Consider the following 26,020-nt stretch of genomic DNA (forward strand, 5'->3'; position numbering starts at 1 on the left):
ATGTGCGTGTAGAGACAGGTGTCCCAATACTTTTGGCAATATTGTGTGTGTGTGTGTATTTTTTTTTAATGTTTTTATTTTTTAAATCACAAACTTGTCAAACTTACCTGCTGTGTGCAGTTGTCTTGCAGGAGGATTGGGGCACATCCTCCTTTTCTCTTGTGCTCCTGGCCCCTCCCTCCTGCCAAGTGACCCCACAGCAAGCAGCTTGCTATGGGGGCACCCGAGCAAGCTTGCTCCTAAGCCGCTGCTTTGTGTGTCCATTCACACACAGACTTGGCCCACCTCTGCTCTCTCATTGGCTTACAGGTTGTGATTGACAGTAATGGGAACCAATGGCCTGTTTGCAGCAGGATGCTTTCCAGGGTTCTGAACAATACTAGACATTATACAGAAACTAATTTGACCTAGCTATGAACATACCTGGTCCTTATAAGCTGAGACTGAAAATAGCTATATACCTGCTGGAAGCTAATTTGAAGCTTGCATGGTATTTGTCTAGGTTGCAATAAAAATAAATTAAAGCTAAATTAACTAAGTGGTTGGCACATTCGCCTAACAGCACTAGGGTCGTCAGTACGAATCCCAACCACGACACTACCTGCATGGATTTTGCATGCTCTCCCTGTTCCTATGTGGGTTTCCTCAGGGTACTCTGGTTTCCTCCCACACTCCAAAGACATGCTGGTAGGGTTATTGGCTTCTGTCTAAATTAGCCCTAGTATGTGTATGTATGAATGTGAGCTTAGGTCTTGGATTGTTAGCTTCTTAAAGGCAGGGACTGACTTGAATATATAATATGATATATGCGTGTACAGCGCTGTGTAAATTGACAGCGCTATGCAACTACCTGTAATAAATTTAAATAAATATTTGTCTAAATATAGGAGGAATTTTTAATGTTACTTATATCCTGGTCATCTTTTTGTATTTCTTCCTGATCTGTGCAGTAAGCCAACATGAAACCATTGCTGCACTTTGCCGCTGTATAGGTATTTCCTATACATTGCTGCTCTTTCTGCATGTGTGGAGTGGTTCATCTTTGGTTGATCGCTAATCGTGTTTATCTCTTAACTTTTTTGGCAGGATTTTTATACTTGTTAATAGACCTACACAGCTTGAGCCATTACACTCTGATTTTTTAAATTTTTTTTTTATTCTTTATATATGGAATGTGCAACAGAAGGGATTTGAACATCGAAGTCTCCAAGGTTTATGGGAACTATGGCAGGGTGATCTGACCATTAGAATCTTTGTGATTCATGAAGCTAGGGAGTAAATTGACCACCAGATTCCACTGATAACTGAGAAATATGGTAATTTGCTTATGAAGGATAATAAATTGTAATATAGATTTAAGAGGCCATTCACACCACACTGTGCGCATAATGTGTTCATGTTTGTGTGCATTGTGAACATGTTAAAAGCATTACAGTACTTGCACTGCAGCACATTGAGATGTGTTACAATGCTTCAGAATGGTGTGCGCAAAATTGCAGTGTCCTGCTTTGTTCATGTCTTTGCAGAGAAGTGAGGTGTGTAGTGCTGCAGTGTGATGATATACAGTGCCATTCAATGCCCTGTGGAAAAATACAGACATGCTTCATTTTTCCTATGATACACTGCATATCACACCAGCATTGTAGTGTGAACAGAGCACAGAGGTCAAAACAGGCGGTGAGCAGGTTACTTATCGCCTTCTCAGCTCGTGTCAAACACCTCTGAAAAGCAATTCAAGTGTAGATCACTTTTCAGAGGAGCACCAGTCCCCTTTTGCTAGTGTAAACAAACCCTGTTACAGATCTGTAATTATTGCAGGTTAGTGACTGTTAATGTTACAAATGGCAGTATTGTAGGTTAAATGTCATATTCCAGTCAGTATTTGTGCTGACATCACTAACGGTTTGTGTTGTGTGCTTTCTTACAGACCTTTCTATGGGTATCATGAAAAGGAAAGACAGTTTATGAAGATTTATCTTTACAATCCAGCCATGGTGAAACGGTAAACATTTAAAATTGTCTAATTGTTTATTGTGCATGTTCTCTGCAAAATATAATGTAATTTGAGAAGAAAGTAATATAAATATAAAATGCAATTTATTCCTTCCTGACCCACTGAATAGGGGGAGGCTATCACCACCAGTTCTCTGTTTATGGTATGACTTTGCTGCGGTGGTATTGAGTGCAGAAGGTGCAGATGACATTTGTTTCCAGATGGCTTGATGTAATCTGCCTAAAAAACAATTGTGTTTTTTTACAGTGGGTTGAGCTACATCAGCAATGGGCAAACTACGGCCCGCGGGCCGTATACGGCCCGGCGGACCTTTTAATCCGGCCCGCGGAGCTAGGCTCCCGCAAGGCCAGTGGTCGGCAAGCCGCGGCTCTTTACAAATTTAGATGCGGCTCTCCTGTGTGCCGGGCGCCCGCTCCCCTCCCTCCTCTCCTCCTCTCCCCTCCCTCCTCTCCTCCTCTCCCCTCCCCTCCTCTCCTCTCGGATGGCCGCCCCCCCTCTCGGATGGCCGCCCCCCTCCCTCCTCTCGGACGTCAGGACTCTGCAGCTGTCAGGATGTAGGCGGGGCAGCGTGACGAACTCCTCTCACAGTCCTCCCTGAAGACCAGAACGGCGCGGGAATACGAGAGGAACGCGCGGACCAAAGGTAAGTGAATTGACACAGGGGGGGGACTTACTATATGGGGGATGAATTACTATATGGGGGACTTACTATATGGGGAATGAATTACTATATGGAGGACTTACTATATGGGGAATGAATTACTATATGGAGGACTTACTATATGGGGAATTAATTACTATATGGAGGACTTACTATATGGGGAATGAATTACTATATGGGGGACTTACTATATGGGGAATGAATTACTATATGGAGGACTTACTATATGGGGAATGAATTACTATATGGAGGACTTACTATATGGGGAATGAATTACTATATGGGGGACTTACTATATGGGGAATGAATTACTATATGGGGGACTTACTATATGGGGGATGAATTACTATATGGGGGACTTACTATATGGGGAATTAATTACTATATGGAGGACTTACTATATGGGGAATGAATTACTATATGGGGGACTTACTATATGGGGAATGAATTACTATATGGGGGACTTACTATATGGGGAATGAATTACTATATGGGGGACTTACTATATGGGGAATGAATTACTATATGGGGGACTTACTATATGGGGAATGAATTACTATATGGAGGACTTACTATATGGGGGATGAATTACTATATGGAGGACTTACTATATGGGGAATGAATTACTATATGGAGGACTTACTATATGGGGAATGAATTACTATATGGGGGACTTACTATATGGGGAATGAATTACTATATGGAGGACTTACTATATGGGGAATGAATTACTATATGGGGGACTTACTATATGGGGAATGAATTACTATATGGGGGATGAATTACTATGTGGGGGATGAATTACTATATGGGGGATGAATTACTATATGGGGGATGAATTACTATGGGGGATGAATTACTATAGGTGGGATGAATTACTATGGGGGACGAATTACTATATGGGGGACGAATTACTATATGGGGGATGAATTACTATGGGGGATGAATTACTATATGGGGGATGAATTACTATATGGGGGATGAATTACTATATGGGGGATTAATTACTATATGGGGGATTAATTACTATGGGGGATTAATTACTATGCTTACTATGGGGGAATATTACTATACTTACTATGGATGACACATACACATCATTCATCTACTCTTGGTCCGGCCCCCGGGTCCAATATATGAACCCATTGCGGCCCTCAAGTCAAAAAGTTTGCCCACCCCTGAGCTACATCTTTAGAGGAGCATCACTCACATGGGCTAACTTTTAACTCCATGTACTCTCCATAGTATAGTTTCTTTTCTAAGGTGTGCTGGCACTAGAATGTTGACATCCTGCACTTAGTATTCAAGCAGTACATGCGTTACACCTGGGATGAGTTCCCAGTAGTAATGCCACAAACTACACTATGATTACAGGTGCATAATTATAGTACTTTGTTTAAGAGACTCATGGGGACTAAATCACAATTCTTTTCCTGTAATTATTTCCCTTTAGGTGCCAGCATGCTTGTGTTGGTGGAAATAGAACTTCTAGAGTTGTTTCTGCAGAACATTTTTTAAATTCTTTAATTTTAAAGAAGGAACAGGATTTTGTATTTTTCTTGTCATCATAAACTGTATTATAATGGATGGATGTGGTTTAATTTGCTTAGTTTTTTTCCACTTTTCAGCCAAATCAGGATAATACCTACTTTATATGTGTTGCAGCTTACTATTTTAAGTGTGCTATTTCGAACCTTACAGCAAGGAAAAATCCTAGTTCTCTTTAGTGAGGGGGCTGGGTGTCTGTGTTTTGTTATCAATACCATTGTATGTAGGCAGGCAGATCTTCATTATCAATTGTAGCTTGATTTGAACACTGTCTTTCATAACAAAGGGTTAAGGGTTTAGGGACTAGGCTTCTTGCACTGTATATTATAGAAGACAGACTCACTCTGACATTTTCCAAAAAATCTTGTCTTCCGGCATGACACATCCAGAGAAACCTCTAAAAGGTAAGAAATATATTTAAAAAAATATACAGCGGGTAAAATAAGTATTGAACACGTCACCATTTTTCCCAGTAAATATATTTCTAAAGGTGCTATTGATATGAAATTTTCACCACATGTCAGTAACAACCCATGCAATCCATACATACAAAGAAATTAAAATAAAGAAGTTCAGATATGACACAGAGAAAAAGTATTGAACATGCTAACTAAATTTAATGCTTAGTATTTAATGCTTAGTACAAAATCCTTTGGTAATGTCAGCTTCAAGACGCCTCCTGTATGGAGAAACTAGTTGCATGCATTGTTCAGGTGTGATTTTGGCCCATTCTTCCACGCAAACAGTCTTCAAATCTTGAAGGTTCAGTGGGCCTTTTCTATGAACTCTGATCTTGAGTTCTTTCCATAGATTTTCTATTGGATTCAAGTCAGGTGATTGGTTGGGTCATTCTAGCAGCTTTATTTTCTTTATTTGAAACCAATTGAGAGTTTCCTTGGCTTTGTGTTTGGTATCATTGTCTTGCTGAAATGTCCACCCTGGTTTCATCTTTATCCTGCTGGATTGTAGAAGACTTTTATCAAGAATGTCTTGGTACATTTTTCTATTCATCCTTCCTTCAACGACATGAAGTTTGCAAGTACTGGATGCTGAAAAGCAGCCCCACGCCATGATGTTCCCACCTCCAAATTTCACTGTTGGTATGGTGTTTTGGGGTGATGTGCAGTGCCATTTGACCTCCAAGCATGGTGTGTATTATGACATCCAAAGAGTTAAATTTTGGTCTCATTTGACCAGACTATATTCTCCCAGTATGTCACAGACTTGTCTAAATGTTGTGCAGCAAACGTTAAACGAGCTTCGACTTGCTTTTTCTTCAGCAATGGAGTCTTGTGTAGTGAGTGTGCATACAGGCCATGCTGGTTGAGTGCATTACTTATTGTTTTCTTTGAAACAGTTGAACCTGCTAATTCCAGGTCTTTCTGAAGCTCTCCACAAATGGTCCTTGGCTCTTGGACAATTTTTCTGATAATTCTTTTTACTCCTCTGTCAGAAATCTTGTGAGGAGCACCTGGTCCTGGCTGGTTTATGGGGAAATTATCTTCTTTCCACTTATGGAATTTTGGCCCCAACAGTGCTCACTGGAACATTCAGAGGTTTAGAAATCCTTATGTAACCAATGCCATCAGTATGTTTTGCAACAATAAAGTTGCGAAGGTCTTGAGAGAGCTCTTTGATTTTGCCCATCATGAGATATTTCTTGTGTGACACCTTGGTAATGACACCATTTTATAGGCCTGGTCTTGGTTTTCCATGTTTTTTGCACCTCCTGTTCTTCATGTGTTCAATACTTTTTTCCCCGTGTCATTCCATTTTTTTACACATTCATTTCTGAACTTGTTTTTTTTTTTTTTTCCATATGTATGGATTGCATGGGTTGTTACTGACATGTGGTGAATAATGTCATGTCAATAGCACCTTTAGAAATATATTTACCGAGAAAAATGGTGATGTGTTCAATATTTATTTTACCCACTGATTATGCATGCCCTCTGAATAGTGTATAAAAGATACATAGTGGGGTTTTCTCAAATTTGACTTCACAAGTGGAAATACACTTTAAAAATCCGATGTTCGCAATAGCAGCCACTGCACTGAGAATATGGTATGTGTTAATAGCATAGATTTTTTTATTGTAATTGCCATTAGCCAAAATGCAGCTACATAAGCACTTTATTTCCCCAAACAACCTTAAAGTGTAAGTTCACAAAAAATTAAAAGGGGAACGAACACACTATGCTTTCCTGCCTGCACAGCTGGTTCAATGCCCCAGGGATTTGAAAGCCTCGCTCTCTTTCTGTGTCTTACCTTAGTGCCTTCGGGGTAGATTCGAGTGATTCCAGTTTGGTTGTGACCTACTAGAATTACTCTGATCCATCCTGAAAGCCCTAAAGAAAGAAGAGGAAGAAGAGCAGGGCTTTCAGATCCCTGGATCGCTATACTGTCTGCATAGGCAGTGACCGCTATTAACCTATAGAGTTAAGTGAAACAGGTCCTGGTTGTGGGGAGGATGTAGGGCAGGCATAACTGAATGGCAGATTGCGGTCATGACAATCATGTCTGGACCGGGCCAGCAGCCAGGGTGGATGTCCTCTCTAGTGTGTTCTTTCCCACCTGCCTCCACTGCTGCTGTCAACCTCACAGCAGGGCAGAGGGCAGGAAGGCGGAGCAGGTCTGCATGGGAGAGTGGGAACTGCCCAACTATTCAAATTAACAAGCAGGTGGTGGGTTGTTAGGAAGCAAGGCAGTCCTATCAAAATCACTTGCTTGTTAACATGAAGAGTTGGGCAGCTTCCACTCTCCGTGCAGACCTGCCAGCCCTCCCATCATCAGCCGTGCTTTGTTAAGGTAGGACTGTGAAGTTGGGGGGAGCTGTAATTGCAAGGGGGACTGTAGTTTAATGGGGGGCTATGATGTGAAGGGGGGAGGGACTGAGGACTGTGATGTTAAAGGGGTGGGCGGGTCATGTCACATACATCACAGTACATTGCAGTACCATTCATTAGAAATGCCATCTTAACACACTGTTACAGTAGCAGGCAACATGTTTGCACTGCAGTACCCCCAGCACACAGAAGGCATTGCATTGCAGTGTGCTGCGTTTAAAAAGAAAAAAAAATGCATGCCTGATATTAAGTTCATTAAAGTGATTCTAAATGCTAAAGGTTTTTCACTCTAATCTGCATTGAGGTAAAAAAAACCCTTCCAGTACTAGTCTTCCCTTACCGCCCTCCAGAACAGTTACGTGACTCCTCCATCGATCCAGCTCAGACTCTGAACCACATGAAGTTCCATTCATTCTAGTTATTGCACATTTAAAAAAAAAAAAGGTTCTGGGAGAAGGAACCAAGACTAATCAAGTTCAAATATAGATTATTCCTACAAATGTCCCGCAGTTGGCAGACAGTAAAAACTAAGCTGAGTCGCTAATTGTACTACAAAATCTCCTATTGCTTTGGTGTAGTACATCTAAAAGCTAAATTATTTTCACATTTAGACATTTTGTAATTCTAGTGTACATCTTGTTTTTTCTTAACCAGAGTGAGTGAACTGCTGCAAGGAGGAGCTGTAATGAATAAGTGTTACCAGCCTCATGAGGCCCATGTCCCCTACCTTCTACAGCTCTTCATAGACTACAATTTATATGGGATGAACCTGATAAATCTTGCTGCTGTGAAGTTCAGACGGGCACGGAGAAAAGGTAAAGATTTTTAGCATGATGTTTTATATATACAGTTGTGTTCAAAATAATAACAGTGTGTTGAAAAAAGTGAATAAAGCTCAAAATCCTTTTAATAGCTTTTATTTCCTTACACACAATGCATTGGGAACACTACACATTCTATTCCAAATCAAAGAGCACAATGACTGGCCTAAAGAGAAATGGCGCAACATTTTGTGGACTGATGAAAGTAAGATTGTTCTTTTTGGGTCTAGTGGCCAAATCAAAACATGAAGAAAAATATATCAAATTTGTGTTGTTCCTCTAAAAAAATTTAAGAAAAGTGAATATTAGACTGTTCAAAAAAAATAGCAGTGTTTGTATTCTTCTTTACAAACTCAAACATTCACTATATAAACTGAAACATTTTTAAAGATTTTGCTTTCCTTTGAATCACTTAATGAATATTTAGTTGTATAAGCACTGTTTCTGAGAACTGCTGTACATCTGTGTTACATGGAGTCAACCAACTTCTGGCCCCTGTGAACAGGTATTCCAGCCCAGGATGATTGGACTACATTCCACAGTTCTTCTCTGTTTCTTGGCTTTGCCTCAGAAACTGCATTTTTGATGTTACCCCACAAGTTTTCTATTGTATTAAGATCCGGGGATTGGGCTGGCCACTCCATAACGTCAATCTTGTTGGTCTGGAACCAAGATGTTGCACGTTTACTGGTGTGTTTGGGGTCGTTGTCTTGTTGGAACACCCATTTCAAGGGCATTTCCTCTTCAGCATAAGGCAGCATGACCTCTTCAAGTATTCTGATGTATTCAAACTGATCCATGATCCCTGGTATGCGATAAATAGGCCAAACACCATAGTATGAGAAACATCCCCATATCATGATGCTTGCGCAACCATGCTTCACTGTCTTCACAGTGTACTGTGGCTTGAATTCAGTGTTTGGGGGTCGTCTGACAAACTGTCTCCGGCCACTAGACCCAAAAAGAACAATCTTACTTTCATCAGTCCACAAAATGTTGCGCCATTTCTCTTTAGGCCAGTCAATGTGCTCTTTGGCAAATTGTAACCTCTTCCGCACAGCTTTTTTTCAACAGTGGGACTTTGCGGGGGCTTCTTGCAGATAGCTTGGCTTCACATAGGCGTCTTCTAATTGTAACAGTACTCACAGGTAACTTTAGACCTTCTTTGATCTTCCTGGAGCTGATTGTTGGCTGAGTCCTTGCCATTTTGGCTATTCTTCTATCAATTTGAATGGTAGTTTTTTGCTTTCTTCCACGTCTTTCAGGTTTTGGTTGCCATTTTAAAGCATTTGCGATCGTTTTAGCTGAGCAGCCTATCATTTTCTGCACTTCTTTATATGTTTTCCCCTCTCCAATCAACTTTTTATTCAACGTATGCTGTTCTTCTGAACAATGTCTGGAACAACCCATTTTCCTCAGAATTTCAGAGAGAAATGCACTGTAACCAGCATGTACAACATTTGCTGCCTTCCTTCCTTAAATAAGGGCAATAATTGCCACCTGTTTTTCAAAGAATGAATGATCTCACTAATAGAACTCCACACTGCTATTATTTTGGACATGCCCCTTTCAATTAGTGATTCAATTACACAGAATCAGCAGCATGCATGTCATGACTGTTGGGTCTGTTGGATTTCTATTACTCTACTACACCTGCTAGTAAATTATTTGCCATGTAGAAATATAATTTCTACCAAAAACAGTGATTGATCAGGTTAGTGATGTCTGACTGCTATTATTTTGAACACAACTGTGTATATATATAATGTGTGTATGTTTGTTTTATTATAGACTCCTTTTAATTGTAGACATATCTAAATTAATTCTCTGATCTGGGTGCTTTTTCAGACTGCATCATGGCTTAAAATGTAATAACAATAATTAATGAAAGTCAGTGCTATTTAATTTTAGAATTGTTTAACCACTCAAGGACCACCCACCCACAATGTATTGTGGGCAGGCGGACCCCCCGACACCTGCTGTTATTGTACACAGCAGGAGTCCGTCCACAAGTCCTGGCTAATGATTCATGACCTGGAGCTGCTGATCAGCTGTGTCCAACCACAGCCCAGAGCCCTGTGTTGGCAATCAACACAGGGCTCTGTACAGAGGGAACAATCTTATTCCTGCGAATAAGAAACAAACCATTCTATTTGTAAAAGCAACGCACATTACACATTGTTCGGCACACATTTAACCCCTTGATCAACCTAGATGTTAACCCCTTCACTGCCAGTGTCATTAGTACTATGACACAACGTATAGTATTATCACTGATCATTGTATTCGTGTCACTGGTGATCAATCAATATACACTTATTGGGATTTTTTTGCCAAAGACCTGTAGCAGAATACATTTTTGACCAAAATTTAAGAAGAATGTTTTTAATTATTATTGGATATGTTTTATAGTAAAAAAAAAATATATATATATATATATATATTTATTTTTTTTCTTAACATTTTTGGTCTCTTTTTGTTTTATTTCGCAAAAAATAAAAAACCCAGTAGTGATCAAATACCACCAAAAGAAAGCTTTTTGTGAGAAAAAAAATGATAAAAATTTTTGTTTGGGTACAGCATGACTGCACAATTACCAGTTAAAGCAGCACAGTGCCAAATAGCAAAAAATGGCCTGGTCATGAAGGGGGGGGGGGGGGTGTAAAACCTTTCGGAGCTGAAGTGGATAAACTTTTGAAGGGCATTTTTGGTTGTGATATGGGTATGTGTTCATAGGATGTCTTTTTATCTAAGCTACAGGTTTTTGACCAGAATCATATGTTTGAGATCATGACAAAATAAAATACAAAGGTTGAAAGATTAGCAAATCTAATTACATGGCTTTTATGTTAGGTTTCTTCCACATGGGATCTGTGTAAACCTAAAGAATATAATCTTTACATTTCCGAAATACCTAAAATTAAAGACAATTTCTTATTTCCAGGTCTTTCCATATCTTATTTTAGCCAAAAGAATGTCTCCCTAGCATTCTGTAAAAGACTACATCACTGACGCTGTGTAAATGCAGGCAAGTCATGATCTCTTAATAAGAGGTCATGTAGCAGCTGCTCCACCTCCAGGCTGCTGCCTGTCCGTTAGTGCATCTGGAATTGATTTAGTGTTCATTCTGGTCAAACATTACTGAGTCATGCTAAGCTTGCTCTGAATTCTTGTTTCCATGGAGCTGTTTGTGAAACTTTCAGTCATCTTCTCCAAAGGACAGAATCCTGAGGTATTTTTCCCATACCGCTGACCTCCACTCTGTTGCTGTGCTTCTCTGGGATTGATATAGATGGGGATGTATTGGAGATTTCAGTAAAGTGTACATCTACTTCTTTTCCATATAATTCTTCTATACTTTGTATTAATACAACAGAATGTACAACATGTTTTGCCAATGCACTCTGCTTTGTGCAGTGATCCCTATATTGATATGATTTAGGGGAGCGGAGTGACAGCATTACTCATGTGCAGGTCTCTTCCCAAGTATATCCTTTATTTTATAGCTCTGTGCAGGAGTTCTGCCCCCTGTTTTTTTTTTTTTTTTTTTTTTAATCCATGCTTGCTGACATATTGCTCATATATTTGAAGGTATTCCTTTAGTTCAGCAGCTAAGATAAATCTGTTACAAATCTACATGCATTGTCTATCGACTGCTTAAACTGTCATACACTACAGGTGCACCTCGGTTTACGAAATTTTTTGCGTTCTCCGTGAGGTCTCGTATTGCGAAAAATTAATAAACCGGAACGCAGTTTCTCTTAGGAATGCATTGAAAACCAATTAATCCATTCCGGATGTCAGAAAAAAGTTAAAAAAAAGTTGCTTTCACTATAGGTCAGTGATGGTTTTTAAATGTAATTACCGGCTTTTTTTTTTTCTTCACTATAGCTCAGAGAATCAGCTGTTAGTTTCAACCCAGCTAAAAAGAAAGTTTCCTTTTCGTTTATTTTGCTGAGTTAAAAGAAACAATGTTTCCTTTTTAGTTTGTTTCCCGAGATGAAAGAAACAAAGTATTCTTTAGCTTCAGGGAAAGTGACCGCTAATTCTGTGAGCTATAGTGAAGAAAAAAAAAAGCCGGCAATTGCATTTAAAAATCGGCACCGACATACACTTTGTATTGTGAAAAAAATTCTAAAAAATTCATAAACCAAGGCATTATTTTCAATGGATTTTCATTCGTAAACCGAAAATTACGTTAACTGAGGCATTCATAAACTGAGGTACACCTGTATTAGATTTTTTTCATTCAGCCGGTGTGCTGAACTAGAAAAATCTTACATTCCTCCATGCATACTTGCATACATGAATAATCTTCTGGTGCAGCTATTGTATGTTGACAGCTGGCCCTGCCTGTTCTCAGTATAACTGAACAGCAACTACGTTCTATTGGATGACAATTTTTCACCCAGCTTAATTGATTTTATCTATTGAAGGATATTGGGAATCAGGTGGCCAAGAGGATCACCCACGAAGTGAAATTTGAACAGTGTATGGCCACATACAGGCAAACACTGGAATAGAAATGTAATTCAATTTTCTTGGTCACCTTCTTCCTGAATGTGGGAGTCCTGAACTCCAGGCAAACCGCTCAATAAACAGTTGGTATACGAATATGTGAACAATTGGTTTTGCAATCACAGGCATCACAGCCAGGAGAATCACTCTAATACTTTCTGTTTCAGCTCAAGGGCACGTTGACATTTGCAGTCAGGGCAGGCAGTACGAATAGATGCAATTTTACTAAGCAAAATAACATTGCAACTTAATGGAGTCACACACATACCACAGCAAAAAGGATTCTCCCTGTTGCATTTGGTAGGCACTATCTATGCTGAATGCAACCCATTAAAGTGAAAGGGGCAGTGCCAAAACCGTTAACCAACTACTAGGCTCGCAGTTGCAGTGAAGTATACATATTAACCGCTTGCCCACCGCCCTATAGCAGAAATACTGCTACATATATATGTATATATATATATATTGCATTTCCGGCTACGGAACACGTGCGTGCCACCCTACCTGTGTTGCCATTGCCTGCTAGGCATGTCAATCACCGGGTCCTGGCCGGAGATTCCCCTCCGGCACCCGGCGATCGCCGTGCAAAGCTGACAGGTGAGAGACCTGTGTGTAAACAACACAGGTCTCTCTCCTGCTAGCAAGGACATGCTGTTTTATATTTCTCTGCACAGCAGAGAAATACAAAGCAGCATGTCTCCAAGGTAAAACAGCACACATAGTAAAACACACACAGCACACAATTAATCATTTGATCACCCAAAAGTTAACCCCTTCCTGCCAAATGTCATTAGTATAATGTCAGTACTTTTTATTGGCACTGGTCACTGTACTAATGTCACTGTGTCGCTGATCGCCGACATTACTAGTATAAAAATTCCAGTATGTATACACCGCCATTTGTAGACGCTGTAAACTATATAATTTACACATATTGGGATTTTTTTTTTTTCTAGCAAAGACGTAGCAGAATACATTTTGGCCTACATTTATGACAATTTGATTTTTTAAATTTTTTATTGGACATGTTTAATAGCAAAATGTCAAAAATTGTTTTTTTAAAAATTGTCAGTCTTTTTTTGTTTATGGCGCAAAAAATTAAAACCGCAGAGATAATCAAATATCACTGAAAGAAAGCTCTGTTTGTGGGGGAAAAAATGAAATAAATTTCATTTATGTACAGCGTTGCATGACCGCGCAATTGTCCGTTAAAGTAACGCAACGCTATATCTTAAAAAATAGCCTGGTCAGGAAGGGGGGTAAAGCCTCTGGATGGCAAATGATTAAAGAAAACCTCTGTGTGACTATCAAACAAAAGCAAGCATTTAGGAAGCCACGGTATCGCCTCCTTGAATGAATGTCAGCCTGTTGCTTTTCAATGACTGCTGCAAATGTAAAAGCGCTCTTACTGTTTGCAGGATCACCTCCTTGCTGGTATAGCAAGAGGTGACAATGCCAATTCATTGTCTAGTGAGCAGCCTGGAGACAACATAAGAAGAAACATGGCTGCTTGCCTGACGTTGGTCTGAAAGGCTGACTCTACCCTGGACCATTACACATGCTTTCCCATTTGTATGATGTTCAATACGATGTACAATATCTGTCTTTTTTGAGGCTGTGCATACCAAGGTTACTAGTCTGGGCTCCCTTAAAAGACCCCAACTCGTCAAAACCTTTTGAGTATATTTGTTATTACTGCTGGTTTTGTATGATGACTGGTCCTCTCCTGACCAGCTCTTTTCCCCTCCCAACAAACTATTTTCCCTTCCAAAGTCTATTGCTGATCAATACCCTATTGAGGAATTTGTGAAAAAATGTTCCCTCCTAATGGTACTTGTGCCCATTTCTTGCCTTAAAAACACCCTGACCATCCCTGTTGAGAATATTCAGGTTTTTAAAGACTTGGTGATACATGACTGGAAATCCCTTCCAAGTCCCTCCTTTCTCTGGCAGGCCCTACTCTGCAACCAGCTACTGCTGTCATGGCTTTCGGCCAAACCTTGGTGGTCTGGACCAAGGACATTTCTAAGTGTTCTGACACAATTTTATCATATCCTTCAGTTTGGAAACTGTTAGAATTCATGCCTGCTGCCTCATGCTACTGTGTTGATGGGCTTGTGGATATGGTTTGTCTCATATCCACCAGAATGAGTCTCCTTACTGTAAATGTATACAAAGGACTGTTTGGCTGAAATGTTGATCTGCTGAACAGCGGTGCAAAAAAAAAAACCAAATGCTTGCTGCGTATGCCGTTAGCGGGAGAATGCCTCTTTGTTGCTTTCCTGGGCAACTTTATTAAAGAGGTCCTTCAGTCAGCGCTTTGAGCCGCAAGTAGTCCCCAGATTTACTGTTATTTGCTGTGTTGCCCACCCCTTGGTTGGGCTTTTTTGGGGGGTCCCAGCATCTCCGAATTCCTTCTGACCAAGTGCCCTTTAATGAAAGAATAAGAAAACAGTATTTTTGATCTACTTTAATGAATTACAAGAAAATTATTTTAAAGGATACAGGTGCTACAACTCCATTTTATGATCACTCCTACTGCTTTTCCACAAATCTGGTTCATGATGGGGGGTGTTATACTGCCGGTTCAACTTTTTTTTGATGTTGTTGCTAGTTTCCAATTTCTCTGGATGTGGCAGGAAAACCCATCATCTCAGAATTTCTTCTGGCCCTATGTCTCTTTTAGACTCCCAGGATAAGGATTTTACAGTAAATAAAAACGTTTTTTTTTCAGTAATTAAATATAAGAGTTTGGTGCCCCTTTTGCCTACCATGGCAGCTTATTTACAGTAGACTACACAGGTAATATCCTGTTTCTGTGTAGGTGTCTTGTGAATGCTCTGTGGGATAACTCACCTAAGCCCCTCCTTGATAAATTTAATTCCCCACACACCCCTCCCTCCCACTCACCTCTGATTGCTGCATCAAAAAAACTGCCCTTTTCATTTACCTAAACCATGGTCATGTGATACCGCAGCCCAGAGTCTTTTCTTCTTCTGTATACTTCCTGTTGAGGTCCTTCTTACTTTGCCCACATCAGTTCTTGCATAGCATGGACACTTTCTATTGAATGTTCAGTGGTAGGGTTCTCTCAGGATCCAAAAAAGGATAACATTATCACAGGGGATGGTATGGGGCTAGCGATATCAGGCTGAATTCACAACACTGGATTCATGGCACCAGGAACTAGCGGCAGCAAGGGACCTGCAGGGAAAACTTTGGTGAGTATATCTAGCTTCATTAGTTAAGGGGGAAATTGCTTAGCAGGGTGAGTTGTAGTGGGAGGGTTGGGGGAAAAGAAAAAAATTTAGTCTTGATTGAGGATTTAACTTTTTTCTGTGTAGGCAATATTGGTCCTTGTAAAAGTGTGAACCTAATTTGTTCTTTAGTTTTAAGTAGATTCCAAAGTGTTTTTCCATTCCATTTTACTTCGTTATGTCCCCTTCTAAGCAAGATCATTGGTGCTTCACATCACATGAACAGCTCTCCTGACACTGCAGTATTCACTTCAGCTCATCTGCAAATGATTCCTCTGCATTGTATTACTGAAATAGCTTAAGGGTAATTAAAATTTTCTTCTGTCTTCATTAGAGAAATTAGCAGATCAATACTGTAACTTGGAATGTCTGTTTTTTTTCTGCCTTTTATAACTTCCAGATTTGTTTATGCACCCCTGATAGCCTTTGATATGTTTCTATTTTAGTTCACCTTTTTTTTCATTATATGTTCTTTGTATGCTGGTATTTTGCTGCAGATTGTTTTGAATGCATATCAAATACTACTAAAATGTAGTTCAGTATTTTATTGCAAAGAGACAAACAAGACATGCCAGATTGGATATCTCAGATTTTGTTTTTTTTCGTTTGTTTTAGAGGAAGGATCGCAAGTCTTGAAAGTTCATGAAGATCCCACCCAGGGAAGCTCCTTTATGGCCACATTTGCTCAGTGGGAAGCCGATGAAATTCCCAGGTCTGCAAATATGAACACAACAAATTTTGATTACTGCAAATGTGACATTTAACTATGGTTTTGTAAAAGCAATGTATGAAAATGATAATGAATACAAGTTCATCTTGTTAAACTGTTTAATCTGAAACAATATATTTTTCTGACCTTGATCTCATGCCCAAAGCAAATTGCATGCTTTGAAGTCACTGGTTTAAATAGTGTATTCAAACCAAAACGCAAAATGTGAATTTGTTGCTGCTTACTAGTCTTTGGATGTGTTGACTGCATTAGTTTTTTTATATTTTCCCTTTTTATTTCTTCCCATTACTTTTTCCCTCATTCGTTTAACCTGATGATGCTGTCTATAACATACTGTCCTACGGTGACAATGCTCACTCGCTGCACTGTATCTATGGAGGAGCAACAGTGTCACCATTGGCTGCTCTCCAGATTTGGACTTCAAATACTTCCCTCTCTCCTTTACTCCATTACATAGGGGCCCATGCTTGTACTTCACTGTATATAATTGGATTGTTGAAAAAGCTAATAATTGTTTACATTTTCAGTTCAGTCCTCAAAAAGTTACAAGGAAACAAGATTTCCGACTGGATCAACTGATATTTTTCTGTACTTAAAAAGGAAAACATCTGCACAGGCCTGGAAATCTCCCAGTCCAATTTTTCAATAATTAAAATGATCACATCTGGGTGATCCACTTGATGCCACCCAACCCTTACCACCAGATCTTCCACCTTTAAGTTTGCTTGCCTGTACTCTGCTCTAGGCTGTTGCTCTTATCCCCTACCTTATAAACATAGTGAGACGGAGACCACCAGTGCCTTACTTTCCTTAAAGCGGAGCTCCACCCAAAATGGGAAGTTCCGCTTTAAGGACTGCTCCCCCGCTCCCCATTAAGGATTGGCACCTTTGGGGAGCGGGTACCTGAATTTGACAGGTTCCCGCTCCCACTTCCAGTCCGATCGCCTAGGCGATCGGAAGGTGTCCTCCCTCCCTCCCTGTAGTCTTTTGGGACACGTGACTGGTCCCAGAAGACTACAGGACCATTCACGAAGCGCAGCACTACTCGCGCATGCACAGTGGGTACACGGCTGTGAAGCCGCAGGCTATCACAGCTGGGTGCCCACACTGAAGATGCCGGCCTCCTGGGATACAGCTGCGGGGGACACACCACGGGACCAAAGGACAGGTAAGTGGCTGTTTTTTTAAAAGTCCGCAGCTACAGTTTTTGTACCTACTAACTTTTATTTTTTGATAGGTTGAGTGGAACTCTGCTTTAATATTCTGGTGTGTACCATCTCCCAGTCTGTACCTTGGTACGGCCCTTATCCTAAGTATTTATGACTCCACCAATGCCTCCTTAACTTAATCCTTCCTAGATAGGACAGGTTTATTCTTTTATCTCCTAGTTACTAGTGAATGTGACCTCCTTTTACGTTTACACTTATATAGACACAGCACTTTGGTGGACTGTATTTTCTTTTTTTTTTTTTCCATGTCTTTGTGTACATTTTCCTTGAAAATTGCAATAAACATTTACTGTTAAAAAGAAAAAAAAAAAATCTAAGGACTTTTAAACTGTAATATATAAAATTTTTTGTTCTTGAATTTAAATATACTTTAAAGCCATACCAACAATGATACTGTGCTTCTGTTAGTTTTAGGATATCTTTGCCATTTGATGTTCTATTCGAAAGGATTATCACACCTCAGAAAAACTCTGAGTAGTATGCTGAGAGGAAATTGAGGGATTACATGATATGCAATGAAATGTATTTTTAAATTTAACACCTTTTCATAAAGTGGATCCAATTATATACGGTATCGTAAGGTTGGACTTCTATTTTACATTGGAAAAAATAGAGGAATTCTGTGTGACCATGACATTTCTAGGTCACCCCATTGTAGAGAACTAATGTAAAGCTCCTCTCTCTGTTGATACATTTTGTTTGTATTACAGTTCTGCTTACCAGCAACCGAAGCATATGACCACAATTCTCTTAGGAGGTTTGAAAAATATATAAAAGCAGAAAAGTTTGACTTCTTTTTTTATATAAAGTAAGAGCTGCTGCTTAGTTAGCGTCCTTGGGAATTGTTAACTGAACAAGAACAGTTGGAATTAATGATTTTGAAATTAAATCATATGTAAACAAAACAATATTCCTGACCCTAATGGACTTATGTAAATCACTGTATATCTTTTACAGCTCTTTACTACTGGAGGGAGTAGAACCACAGAGCACGTGTGAGCTAGAAGTTGATGCTGTAGCTGCTGATATACTGAATCGCCAGGAAATTGAAGGTATATTTTCCATCTAATTTATCACGGAAGTCTTTAGTTTGGAAATGTTTCTACAGTTTGGACTGTTCATATTGATTAAAATATGTAAACCCAACAGCAAAAACCTCATAATCTTTAAACGTTAATGTAATTTCAAAAGTAATTTTAAATCTTTGAAATTTACAGATTTTATTAAAATCTGGTAATTCTGACATGAAGGTTTTTCCTAGAATGACAATTCTCTATCCCTTTCTCCCAGTTGCTCTGTTGAGTTGTCACGGTCACATGCACCCCTGGTAGAGACTGTAAACACTGGTGCTGCAATGTGCAGATATGATCAACAGTTGTGACAATTGGAAATCTCACCTCAAGCAGACAAGTAGCTGCCTCTGAAGTACGTGCATGTAGGCACAAAATTGCTGTGAACTGGCAAAAGGAGATCAGCAGCACTGATATGAAAACTTGATTTAGCCACATGTTTCCAGGAGTTTTTTTAGGAGAGCATGTGAGAGAGAGACCATGTGGTTTTACCCACTAAATACTAGCGGATCGTTTTAAGTAGGATTCTCCTTAGACTACCTCAATTTTAGAAGACTACCTCTAGATGGAAGCCTGCAAGAGAAAAATAATAAACCTATTATGGAGAGCACCTACCCACCTAGTGTTCGGGAATAGTTAGCCCACTTGAACAGGTTGGAGGAGATGGAGGAGCTGGTTTTTGTGGCGCAGGACAAAATTTCTGCCTTTATGAAGACGTGAGCAAGTTGTTTGTGCTTTAAATCCTTGGTTAAGTATAAGAGCCTTCTGTTTCTTCACTTCCTTAGTATGACAGGACTCTTCATATTGACAGGAAGGATTTGCACAGAAGGTTGAAAGGATACTATCCTGGGAACTCTGAAAGTTCAAATACATCATATGTAAAAACCTTAGGACTCTACTTGGGTCTGCTGGTCTGAAAAAATAGAAAGGCTGTCTGATGGAATGTGCTTATAATTCACGAGCATGACTGACTGATGTAATAACGAATCAACATCTTGAGAAAAAAAAAAGTTTAGGCAATATATAAAAGATCTAAAGGCTCCTTGGTAAGTTCCTGAAGGACAATCGAAAGATTCCATTTAAAAAATCACTTGACCAATAATGGCTTTGATCTAGCCACTGCCTTCAACGGTCTGGCAATTAGAGAATCCAAGGCCAATGGTTCCAAGAAAACATGTAGGGCTCGATTTGTACCATTAAAATACTCGAGAGAGAAGGCCTTTATCAAGCCTTCAAGCATCCAGAACTGAAGTAGTGCTAAGGGGGCTGAAGTTTTTCTCCATGCACCAAGAAAATAAAATTTTACTGTAATTGACTCTGATTCTAGGACTTGGTGATGAATAAGTTGTCACTGAGTTCTCCTTGGGTGAATTGCTAAAAGCAAAGCAAGGTTCCATGCTGACCAATAACAAATTTCACCTGCTATGTGTAGGAGGACATGACATCATGTTCCTTCGTGCCTTAAGATGTATGTCAGGGTTGTAGCATTATCTGAGAAGACTTGTTAATGGTGACCCAAAATGTCCTGCCGAAAACTGGTTATTGTTAATGTTACTGCCATAAAGTGGCTCTGAAGCCTTAAGGTTTTTCACCTTGATGCATTAAAGTGAAAAAACTTCTGTGCTGCAGGATCCCCCCCAGCCACCTCCTATACTTTCCAGAGCAGCGGATCTGGCTGCTGTCTACCTATTCACTGGGCAGATTGATAGCAGCAGGAGCCATTGGTTCAATGGTGAACCTATGAAACCGGCTTTTCATTGGGGCACCTGCCAAAGAGGAGGAGCCTAGAGATCCAGAGGGAACCCCAGAAATATCTGAGCTGCTCTGTGCAAAACTATTCCATAGAGCAAATAAGTATAACATGTTTGTTATTTTAATTTAAAAAAGAAAGCTTTAGTTTCGTTTTAACCTTCCTCCAGCTGGAACACTTTGCTGCATCGCATCCTGTACCATCTTTGTACCCCAGCCCCACAAATCCCACACCTATTTGAGGTTGGTCTAGGGATAAATTAGGAACGTTCCTCCACCACCATAGTGACCTTGTTGCTTGAAAAGTGAACAGTTGGTCTGGTGAGTCTATCTGGCAAATCCAGATCAAAAACACGATTCATCATAGAGCGTGAAGGCCCACTAAATTGCTGGAACTGAAGCAGAGACATTGTCACACATAGGTTCTTGAATTTTTCTTCTGGAAGAAAAATCTTCTGTTGTTGTGAATCAGTCACATAGCCCAGAAACATTTCTGTCTGTGATGGTATTAGACTTGACTTCTCAAATTCAGTAAGCATCCTAAATTCTTGACATATGTGTGCAATATCTGCAGGTGTTGGTTAATGCAGAGAACAGGAGATTGTCCAGGTACAGTAGCACTGAAATCCTTTGAGGCACAGAAAGGCAAGGGCCTCTGCTGTCACTTTGGTAAAGCTCTTGTGACCTTGAAAGAGGCCAAAGACGAGCACTCTGAACTGTAGGTGCACAGTTCTGTCTCTTGTCCTTACTGAAGGAGGTTCTGAGAGTATTCTTTAAGAAAGGATATGGGGATATTCAAATAGGCATCTTTCAAAGTCTTCAGACTCTTCTGGGAAAAAAAGGTACTGCAGTTCTCTGATGCAGCAACTTACCCAAGTTCAACGTTAGCGCGTGTGCTTTAACTTGATCTTTTAGTAGTTCTGCGACAAGAAGTCTCAAGGGAGGAGGTCCAGAGAGTTTAGGTCCATAATCCCTGAATCAGCCCCTGAATAGAAACACAGAATGTGAGCTCTTTCCATTGAGTGAGGAAGATCTTCAGTCTTCCTTCCACTGAGGGACAAAGCCATTGTTGCCTAGCAGGCTTTCCTGGAAGATGTAACCGCACTCCTCCCTTGGCTTCATGTTTTTTGTTAACCCACATCTTTTTCTGTCTGGTTTATTTTGACTGCTGAATCTGAAGCTTGCAGGGATGGAAAAAAGTTCCTATTCGACTGAACCATCTGCCTTTTCCCAAAAAAAGGCATTTTTTTCTGTACAATCTAATAAAACTTCCAACTCGGGACTGAGCATCTCCTGAAAAATGAATTACACAAAGTTTTACTGTTGGAAAGGATTATCCTAGCAAGGTCTTCAACCAAAAGCCTAGAAGAGCAAATTGATTAGAGCTGGGAAAGGGCAGACATCTGTATTGATTCGGCAGGGGCAACGGCCATGTAACTCACAGATTTAAAGAGAGTGAGGACAGAATCTAGACTTTGATCTGTAGGAGTACCTGCCTCCAGGTGAGTGTTCAGCTGAGAGAGCCAAAATTCTAAATTTCTTGCCATGCAGGTTGAGGCCAAGGCCAGCTTGATGTTGGAAGGGTAAATTACTATGCTTGCCTAAGAAGGGAATCTATCTTTTTTTGTCTATAGCATCCTTTAGCAAGTCTATATCTTCAAAGGCCAGATCCATATTTTTTAAGATTTTGAATAAAGGTCCCCTTAAGCTTAGGCATCTTCTTCCAGATGAGGGAGGAATCTTTGTCAAAGGGAAATTTTCTTTTCAGAATATTTGAGAAGAAAGTCCTCCTCACAGGATCCTGCCATTTCTTCTTGAATGAGTCTAATAAGATCTTGTGTTTGGTGAAAATACAACCTTTTTGCTCATCCAGCAGCTTGTACCTCTAATTGTGTATGAAAAGACAGACCCTCTCTCCCTGAATTTCTAGGGTGTCATAAATGGCTTTAAGAAGGCCATCCATGTCTTCTAAGGCTAGCTTGAATTTTGAGATTTTTGTGGTTTCTCCATTCTTTCTCAACTAAACCTGACAGTGAGGAACCAGAACTGCTGTCAGCTTCATCCTTAACTTCCTCTATGCAAGATCCTCTAACCTGGCAGATAGGGGTGATTGTAAATGGCAAACCCCTACGCTGGATAGTAGTGGGTGGCAGATTGGTGAGCATGGTTCTATAGGGTGGAACTGTGGCCAAAAACACTTCTTTAACTGTATGTAAGAAATTTTTAATAATCATTTAGTATAAATATTCTACAGCTTGTAAAGACTGGCAAATTGTCTCTTTCCCAAGATTCATTCATTCATTTTAGTTTTGCAGGTTGCACTTTTTTCTAACAAGGGAACAGGAGTTTTACGGTTATCTGCTGGTTTAGCCTGCAAAAAACAACCATAAACAGGCACTAGTCACAGTCTAAAGTTCTATACCAAAGCCCACCAGTTTAGTTGTTTAGAACCAGCCAATACAGAGGGGTATATTAGGGAAACAAGTAAAAACCCCAGTGTCCTGGGAGCAGTAAAAAGTCAGAAAAGACAGATGCAGCCAGTCCCCTGTCTGTAAAACAAGGGTGCCTGAGGGACTGCAGAAAAAGGAAAAACGATTTTAGAGATCTGTATGCTTGTTGTTTCCGTACTTTGTGGGTGGAGCCAGACTCTGTGCTGTCATTTTAAGATGATGAAGGAAAAAGGATTTAAAAATGAGTGCGGTATCAGAGTTTAAAGCCCTAGATTAGAACTACTGTTTCTTGGGACGTAGTATAGTTAGATGTTTTTTTGTTTTCGTTTTTACTGCTTATTGTGATGAACCATTTTAAAGTGGTAGTAAAGCCACTTTTTATATTTTTACCTACAGGTAAGGTTATAATAAAGCTTAGCTGTATGTAAAATTAATATCTCCTAAACGTTCACCCTTTAGGAGATATTCTATGGACCAGCAGCCGGTGACAATATCAGCACATGCGCACTAAAGGAACTGCATACTCTTGCCTTTCCTTCAGAGCTGTGTGTCATGGTCAAAACTGGAAGGAAAACCAGGCAAAGATGGAAGCCTTCTGAAGCCATGACAGTGCGCCGCTGGATGATTTCATTCTAAGGCAAGTCTTTCATAATGTGCTAGTATGCGATGCATACTAGCACATTGATATTACCTTATAGCAGGACTTTTTTTTTTTTTTTCATGTAAACGAGTTTACTACCACTTTAAAGAGGACTTTAGGCAGCGTAAAACATTTCAGGTAAAAACACATGAAACCGTTATAGTTTTGCTGACCATCCCTTCTATCCTTTCCACAGCAGTGTTCACTCAGATGTTTATGCTCCTATATACAAAGTCACTGCTATCTTTGCAAAAAAATAGCACCTGCAGTTTTAACAATCACCTCTCGTTTTTCACGCGGCACTGTGTATGCTGATTATTCAGATACACAAAGTAATCATTGAGTCTGTCCTCACAAAAAACATGTAGGTTTAAAGGGTGGTAAAGCCTCATTTTTTTTAGTAAAAAAATTAACAGGCTTATACTTACCTGCTCTGTGCAATGTTATTGCACAGAGAGTCCCCGATCCTCCTCTTCTGAGGTCCCCTAGTGGCATTCTTGGCTTGTCCTTTTCTCCATGCAGCTCCATAGGAAGCCGCTTCCTATGAGGGCACACATGCAGGCTTGCTCCTGAGCTGGGCTGTGTTCATTCATAGACAAACACAGTGTGGCTCGGCCCCGCCCCCACTGCCAGTAGCTCCTGCTGCTGCGCCTCTGTCCTGTGAGAGAGAGGGAGAGCACCTCTGCAGACGCACACAGCACTATATCGAGTTAGATCTCAATTTAAGTGATTGTATACCCCCACCTTGTAAAATAACCCATTCAGTTTAAAATAGAAATTAAAAACATTTGTGCAAATATATATAAGAAAGGGGGGGGGGGGAATGTATTTACAATGTTTTTATAAGTGATCACATCCCGTTTGTTCTGCATAAGAGCTGGGGGAGGCATCTTCCCAGTGAAAGGCTGTGTGGGCGAGAGGGGGGGTTGCTGTGCAGGACAAGTCTGATCATTGGAGGAGAGCTGTCTGAGTTCCCAGCACTGCCAGAAAACTGACCACTGGCAGAACCAGGTATTTCACATAAAGGAAGCAATGCAAATAAAACAGGATACTTTTTCATACAAGTACATAGTACAGCACACACATATTAAAGAATATGTAAACCCAACATTTCATATTCCTAAGTATTTAGGGGGTGATACAAATACTGAACACTTTTCACCTTAATGCTGGGAATGCATTAAGGTAAAAATGTTTTCCTTTTAGAACAAGTTTAACAAATCTTTCATCCTATTATTTACACGCTGTACGCTGATTTTTGTGTTCAGATACAAAATATCCCTGTCTTTGTGTTTTAGATGTAAAAAGTTAACCACTTTTTTTTTTTTTCTTGTACGTATGCTTTTTTTAGTGTGAGTGGCTGCTGCCATTCAGTTGCAGAAATGTAAAATCACCTTTTAAGCATGGAACCATAAAAAAGGTGCTTTTTGTGTAATAAATAAAGACAACATCAATCTTTAGAAATACACTCACAGGGTATTTTTTTTCTTTCATTCACCTTTGTTCTCAGTGCAGGTTATTCAATGCAGATACATTCCTCTCCGGATCTTGTTTTTTTTTTTTTTTTTGTCTGTTTTTCTATATCTGGGTCCCCAACACTCCTCCAGACTCTCTCCATAGGCTTAGAAGAACAGAAAAAAATGTTTCTGCTTGTGCAATATATAAAAGCAACTAGGTGTGGACTCAGATTGAGATCCATTCAGATCCACTGCTGCCAGCTAACACAGTGTCACCTTGAACCCTGCATTTTGTTCCCAGAAGGTGTTGCACAGTAATATGGTTTCAAAAGTCCATACATGGAGTTCAACAAAACATTTTCATTTAAAAATGACAAAAAACGAGCTAAAAACACGCCTGTTGACTTATTATAAAAATCATAACCACAAATACTATTCTGCACACCTTTTCAAAATTAGCATTAATACTTCACATATTTCAGACACCTCCTGTGTTTTTGGGTTTTTTTTTTTTTTGGTTTTTTTCGGGAAACAAGTGAGCTGCACTTTACAATGGTTGTCTTTCTCCTTTCCTTGCCCAGTGGGACCACCCTATTCTCTATTTATTTAAAATTGGAAAAAATAAATGTTCAGGTCAAAATTTACATTTGATTTCAAAACCTGCATTTTTGTAGATCCACTGACCTTTTTGTGCTAGTGTCCGTACTGTGTTGACCCCTCTCCAGTGTCACACTGAGACTAGAGACAATTGGGTTAAGAGACAAGTTAACTTGTCCTATCACAAAAACATCTGATCAATCCCAAACATCTGAAATTGTTTGTGATAGAAGTTCAGACACACTGAAGAGGTGGCAACAAAAAGGACAACTGTTGTAAAGCACAGATCACTTGTTTTCTTAGGAAAGACACAGGAGGTGTCTGAAACAAGTCAATTAAGTATCAATGCTATTTTAAAAAGTTGTACACAACAGTACTTGTGGTTATGATTTTTATTAAACTGTTACTAAACCCAGGACCCTGCATTCACTAT

At 39.8% G+C, this 26,020-nt stretch overlaps 1 protein-coding gene across 3 annotated transcripts in view; it reads left to right on the top strand.

Moving 5' to 3' along the window:
* REV3L (REV3 like, DNA directed polymerase zeta catalytic subunit) overlaps window positions 1-26,020 on the top strand; it is a 262,767-nt gene that overhangs the window by 128,788 nt on the left and 107,959 nt on the right. For all 3 annotated transcript variants that reach the window (XM_089664511.1, XM_089664520.1, XM_089664519.1), the window contains 4 exons: window positions 1,928-2,002; window positions 7,724-7,884; window positions 16,281-16,377; window positions 18,582-18,676. In XM_089664511.1, coding sequence (XP_089520637.1) covers window positions 1,928-2,002; window positions 7,724-7,884; window positions 16,281-16,377; window positions 18,582-18,676 — 428 coding nt within the window. The remainder of the gene's footprint in view (window positions 1-1,927; window positions 2,003-7,723; window positions 7,885-16,280; window positions 16,378-18,581; window positions 18,677-26,020) is intronic.

This window comes from Staurois parvus, unplaced genomic scaffold (assembly GCF_062004578.1).
Source record: "Staurois parvus isolate SC_StPar_1 unplaced genomic scaffold, SC_StPar_1.0 ptg000048l, whole genome shotgun sequence".
Taxonomy (NCBI): domain Eukaryota; kingdom Metazoa; phylum Chordata; class Amphibia; order Anura; family Ranidae; genus Staurois; species Staurois parvus.